At 38.0% G+C, this 6416-nt stretch overlaps 1 protein-coding gene across 2 annotated transcripts; it reads right to left on the bottom strand.

Moving 5' to 3' along the window:
• Positions 1 to 2857: 2857 nt before the first annotated feature.
• On the bottom strand, positions 2858 to 6018 carry LOC111409655 (BTB/POZ domain-containing protein At5g67385-like). 2 transcript variants are annotated; one of them, XM_023039687.1, is made up of 6 exons: positions 5475 to 6018; positions 5359 to 5400; positions 5142 to 5211; positions 4361 to 4975; positions 3742 to 4284; positions 3061 to 3591 (listed from the first exon to the last, which is right to left on the bottom strand). In XM_023039687.1, the coding sequence occupies exons 2-6, from the start codon at positions 5376 to 5378 to the stop codon at positions 3061 to 3063; spliced, it is 1779 nt and encodes a 592-aa protein (XP_022895455.1). In that variant the 5' UTR covers positions 5379 to 5400; positions 5475 to 6018. The 2 variants fall into 2 exon arrangements, with proteins under 2 accessions (XP_022895450.1, XP_022895455.1); XM_023039682.1 differs by having other exon boundaries at positions 2858 to 3591; positions 5359 to 6017.
• Positions 6019 to 6416: the final 398 nt, after the last annotated feature.

The following is a 6416-nucleotide window of genomic DNA, read 5'->3' as shown; positions in this document are numbered from 1 at the left end:
TGAGCTTCTTAAGTACGATTTCATTCAGGATATTTCTATTTAACTTTCATTGTGTTTGTTAGCTTTTAGAATTATCTCGTCTGGATTTCCTCTCTGCAAATCAAGTATTGGTATGTATTTCTTTCTACTTTGTGCCTGCTCGAGTCCATACAAGTTTAGGTGTAAGCTGTCTACAAATGCTTTACAAGTTTTCAGTATTACTATTGGAAATCTATGGAAGAGAATATCACAGAGGATCTCTATTGGAAAAAATCATTTTCACAATCAGAGTATCAGACTACAGCATGAAAATTGTATGTTCTGTTGGATCAACTCTGTCACTAATGATGATTAACTATGAGCATACATTGTTTCAAGATAGGAACGGCTGTCTGCAGGATGCACTTGACAAGTGAATCTTCAATTACTTATTTATCTGGTTACTCGCGGCTAAAACCAAATTTTGCTTATACATTTTGTTTAACACAAATCTTGAAGTGTACATGATTATTGAAGTTTTGCAGTTTTTGTTCTCCTATTTTTAGAGTGGCATTATTTTGGACACTCAATCATCCAGTCGAGTAGCTTATTTTGGGAGAAAAAAACTTAAGTGGATGAGAAAAAAGTCTAACTTCTTGAATCTATGCCAAGTGTCATTTTAAGAGGGGTACAAGGTGGCGTGTAAAATAGCATAATATATTCAAGAACCTCGCTTTTCGAGTTCTTGCTGTGTTCCCTTGTTCTGATAAGGAGTTAGGACCTGATATTACTTCTTCCATAGAGGGAGGCAGTGAAAATAACCTGATCACTGTTTAGAGGTGTAATATGGGCTGCGCTGTCCAAAAGTTCAGCAAGGTCCATGCCTGGCCGCCATGGGCTTGAGTGGCCCAACCCATATTTACACCCTAGTCATGGCCATCAAAAAGTCAGCATCGAGTTCTCGTCTGATCTTCCACATCTCGACCTGTCCTAGACCAGTGGCAGTATCTACCTATTCCACACTGGTGAAAACTCAATCAGCAAACTGTCATTGCTTGTAGAGAATGTATGTTCTAATCAACATTACAATTACATTTGCTGCTTTGCAGGGTTTTAGTGTTAGTTGCCCTGTTAAAGATTTTGATTTGGTGATTACGTTTAGAAAAGCAAACTGCTATATCTGGAAAACTGCCCTTTCCCTTTCAAAGAAGCTGTATCAAAACCTGATTAATGATTTTGTATATTAAAGTTAAATTATTTTAACCTCGACAACAAATTAATTGCTTTTTTTGGCAATTGATTAGTTAGCTGTTTCATTACTGGTATACAACAGTTGAATTTTCAAATAATCTACTGATTTGTACAATCATGATTAGTTGGAGTCTTATTGGGTGTTCGAGGCTTCAAGCTCGATAGGACATTGCTCGCTCAATCCGTCCCTGGCCAACGCATGCCTTATGGTCGACTTGCTTTGGCAAATTTCGTACCTTCATACTCGATCACTCCGTCAAAACTTCTCTAGAATTTTTGTGAAATAGAAAATCTGGTCTTCGTGCATCTTTACATTTCAACAATTTAAATACCTCATCTTCATATCTAGGGTTTGTTTGAGCCTATTTTTTAGGAGAATAGAATTTGTAATAGTGATTTTTTGAAGAATGTATAATTAAAAAGTAGAAAAATAGCTTTGGATTTACGTCACACATTACTGTAAATTTTCTTGCTCAAACCATTATTATCACTTGCAAAGTACGTACGAATTGATTAAATAATGTTATACAATACTAAACAAATTATTTTTTATATAATTTCGTCTTTTCTAATATAACATACCAAACATAAAGCATACACTTTTCTCGAGAGAGAGCCAACTTGTATACGGTGAGATCCAATTATGGGAGAGCCAGGTAATGACATTTTAGTGTCTCCCTTCTTCTTACAAACAACCCACAAAAAATGTGGTTTTGTAAGTTTTTCGTCTCCCCCCCCCCCCCCCCCCCCCCCCCCCCCAAAAAAAATTTCTTTGATTTCTGAGTGTAAAACATATTTTAAACTTGGTGACAGATTAAACCATACTGATATGGTAGAAATTGAAATACCGACTCTTCATGCTGTACAACTTTTATCTTTCTTGAGCCTGCCTCTTCATCACCAACCAAGATAGTGATTAGTGACCATGCTAATGGACTCGAAGTCTTCCAAATAGGAAAGTGAACAATGCATCCATATTTTGCTCCTATTTGTCTACCATTAAAATAGGAAATGAATTTTGGAACAGTGAATTTTTGGAGAATATGTGATCAAAAGATAGGGAAAAGTTTTTGGTTTATATGCAAAATATTTATTACGAGAATGTGTGATTGAAAATGAGTTTGAGAAAAAAGAGTTTTGAAATAATGGTAGACAAAATTATAGGAAAAATTAAAAGGACACTACATAAAAATTATGTGCATTCTAACAATCACGTCCTCGTCAGCTTCATATTTTCTTCGTATGTTGCAGTGTGGAGTTAACTCGACTCTGACATTGGGCCTGAAAAGCTATAATGGAAGGAGAAAGGCTGGTGAAACACTAGTGCCATCAGATTCTGGACTGAAATTTTCTTCTTCTGAGTCTTTCTGAATCTGGAGGAATGAGGGGAAAAGTTATAGGTCAAGAAAGATCTCTTTTTTCTTTCTTTTTTTTTGGGTATGGGGTCGTGAGTCCACGACTCATTTGCTAGCCTCAAGGATAAATTACATTACTCTCAATAGCAAGATCGCGTAGTTTTTTATGAGCTTATTCAGTCCCATTTAACAGTTTTTTTACAAGCTTATTCGGTCCCATAAATTAAATTACATTACATTAGGTTGCTTGGCTCAGCTTGCCCCATTTAACAGTCCAATGACACTCTTATTCAGAAGCACAATCATCATCATATTCAAAATGCTCTTCCTTATTTCTATCAACATGTTTCTTACACAATGATTTGCATATATATCACAGAGGAAGAAAAATAATTATACAGAGAGGAAAAGAAATACAGAATCGAAATCCTCTTCCTAAGCCCACTACATATTTTTCATTTGAGCACTAAAAGAAATGAAATACAATCCTATTTTATCATGATATAGAGTGCCTCCAATTTTTACTTGGTCTATTTCGACCTTTGTTGTTCTGCGGCACAATGGCGTCAGCTCGAAGAATCTTGCCAAGTGTCTTCGAAACAGAGCTCATCAATGATTTTCGAGGCAAAGGAGGTTTTCCAGATGATGGATGAGAGATTCCTATTAACGGACTATTAACGGCCGATTTATCAGTAGGTTTCTCCATTTCTTTCAATCTCATTTTCATTTTCGCCAACTCTAGTTTTAGTTGCTGGTTTTCTCTGCGTAAATTTGAGAGCTCGTCCGATACTGGATGGACATCAATGGTGTTCTGAACCACTTCGGCCGGAAGTGCATGGGATTCACTGAGACTGCTATCCGTAACTTCTCGTATGCGCTGTTGCTCGTAGTAAAGCACCTGAACGACGGTTTGGACAGGGAGTCTGTCGTTCTGTGCAGCGTGGGCACAGGCTTCCCGGGAGAGCTTTTGACAGTCCATCACGCTGCAAACTTTCTTTCTCTCCATGTCACTCAATGCAGGATGAGCCTATAGAATACATGAAAAAGTGTTATGTTGCCCTGATCTGGATTATAGTGGTTCACGCTCAACCTGAGATCTACGCCCACTTATCAATGTAAGAGGATCAAGATTTAAGCGACGTAGCGGATCAGAATACAGATGAGAGAATTCACAAACCTTCAAGAAGATATCAATGGCTCTGTACATTCCATCTTCTGTTATTCTATACTGTTCGGGGATAAGTTCTGCAAGGCCGATGAACTTTGAAACGGATAAATTGCGATCAGAAGATATTTCAACGAGGTAATTCTCCATTAGCCTCGTCACTCGCTCCCTGTCAGATGGTGAAGGGGAAATATAGTCTTCATCTGCATTACAGCCGAATCTAGTAGTACCCTCCATTTCAAAATCGAGGTAATTCATCATGATTCGCTGCACGGTTTCAACATCAAACAATGTTTCCCCTGTGAAGGAATAAGAAGGGATTAATAGATCATCTAACACGGCCTGTCCAAGTTGCAAAGCCATCCTCTTCTCCAAGTCGAGCCTGCAGGCGACTGTCGTTTCTAGATATATTGCAGCTCGAAGAAGCATGGAGAGAAAGCTAACTGACATCGAGTTCTTCTCTCGTGGCAGAAGACTAACTATTGTTTCTATAACAACCCTCTTCTCGTGTTCTTGTCTTGGCTCGATTTTTTTCCTACTCTTTCCGAATATTTCCTGTAATGGAATGAAAAACAGAGTTATTTACGAATCTCATGCAGTTGAGAATCCAAATATATGGGTGAGATCTCACCAAGCCTCGAAGAGATTTCTGTGCATAAAGCATTAATAATGGACCAAGAGCATATTGTTTGTAACCCCTTGCAGCCATTGCAATGAGAACTCTTTGGAAGAAATCAATTCGAAGGACTGTTAAATCTTCAGCCCACCAATCCACAAGGGGCTTTGCATTGGGAGCAGTTGACGACATTAAATCATTTGTGCCCCTCTCTGCCCTCCTCGGGGTGCGAAAGTCGCTATCCTTACAGGCGACGAACGCTATTGTGTCTATGCACCGGCTTACCAGTTCCACTTCCTCGGCAATAGGAAGAAGGTTTTGAGAAGAATGCAAAATGGACACTGCCCCTGAAAGACTTTTTAACGCGACTTCGTTCACATATGCCTCAGTTCTGCTGACTAAATTTTCAAACGCGTAATCCTCTGTCATCTCAAGATACTCTGCTACACATCTAAGCATGGCAATGTTATCTGTAGTAATTTCCAAGTTTATTCCATAGCAAAATTTTGCTGCAAGTTCAAATGCATCTGCCCCTCCGGGAATATCAGGGATGTCAACGACAGAAAGATCAGAATCATTGGATTCTGACACCAACTTCCTTAAGTATCCACATTTTGAGAACAATGGGAACTGTACGGGATTACAAAAAACACTTCTTTTTGATGAAGTAGCTCAACAGAAACAATTTTGAACATCGAAAGGGTACAGAAGAAAAGTACTTCGCAGGAAGTACTAAACCAAATTGTTCAAATTAATAAACTATAAATATGCGGCTTCAATTATAGAGATATTTTACCTTGTGCAAAGAAAAGGAAGTTCCTCCAGCATTAACAGTTACATCACTCGTGATTTCTTGGGAAAAGATCCTGTTAAATATTGAAAGTAAAACTCAATTTCTTCCTATTTTTCACCGAAAAAGAGTTCAGCACAGGTATCAAAACCGAAACAATTTTTTCAGAACTACTTACTAGCATTTGGTGAAATAGTAAATAGATGAGAGAAGGAGAGCAGACCATTCATTAGTCCTCTTCATGGCAATGGAAACGAGCTCCTTTCTATTGTTAGCCATATTTGTATCAGTGGATGTAGTAAACTGCTCCATCATGACAATTATTTAAAGGGTCCTTACCAAATTCACGTGTTCATCGAACTGATTCTTGTTCTCGACAGATTCGGAATCGAAAGCGTGAATCTGTTCTCAACTCCCTGTTTAGTTCATTGGTACACGTTGATCAAGTACTAAATAACTACCATACTTCCTTAAATTCTGAAACAACAGTCTCGGGTTCAGTAATGATCTGATAGTGATCACCAGCCGCTTATTACAAGCCATTATCTCCAAAGCAAAATTCCCATAATAGGCATCATTTTCGCCGCCATGGTTAAAACACATGATATCTGAAAGAGCTGTAATTTTGGAAAATATAAGGATAAGATAGGGGCATACTGCAGAAATGAAAAGGAAACAGATTTGGTTCAATAGTGTGTGGTTGAGACAGCAATGGAATTCCCTTTAGAGATTTATTTCCGTCCACAAAAGTATCAATCATGTCTGTTTTTTTCCTACTAAAAGATTACAGTTTCATTTGGGCAAAACTTAGCTCCACTAGCACACATCTTAGAGCCATGAAGTGTGATGGCCTAGCTTTTAAGGGGTTTGCTTCTGAAGCTCTAAGCCACGAGAAAATTACACGCCTAGTCAAGAAGAATAAGAGAGATTAAAAGATAATTTCAGCCCGAAGATAACACGGGGCCTTCAAGTATGCACACGATATTCATACGCTAGGTTGAATATAATTGCGACGTGTTCAACCTTACACATGGGCGAATCTTCAATGGGGTCCGCTACCTTCACACTAAATTTGAGCTTCAAGATTTTGAAATAAATTTTTCAAGATTTTCAAAAAAAATTCTTATAATTTTTTATTTTGCTATCACAATTAAAATTTTGTGAAATTTGTCCCTATGATCTGCTCTCTCTGACTCCACCTCTGACCGTACAAAAGATGTCTTAGATAAATTGAAGTTGAGACTGAGAGGATAACTATGCAGTTTCAGTACTTCCCATATC

Source organism: Olea europaea, chromosome 2 (assembly GCF_002742605.1).
Source record: "Olea europaea var. sylvestris chromosome 2, O_europaea_v1, whole genome shotgun sequence".
NCBI lineage: Eukaryota > Viridiplantae > Streptophyta > Magnoliopsida > Lamiales > Oleaceae > Olea > Olea europaea.
Note: the sequence above shows the minus strand (reverse complement) of the source record. Positions and strands in the feature narration are given on the sequence as shown.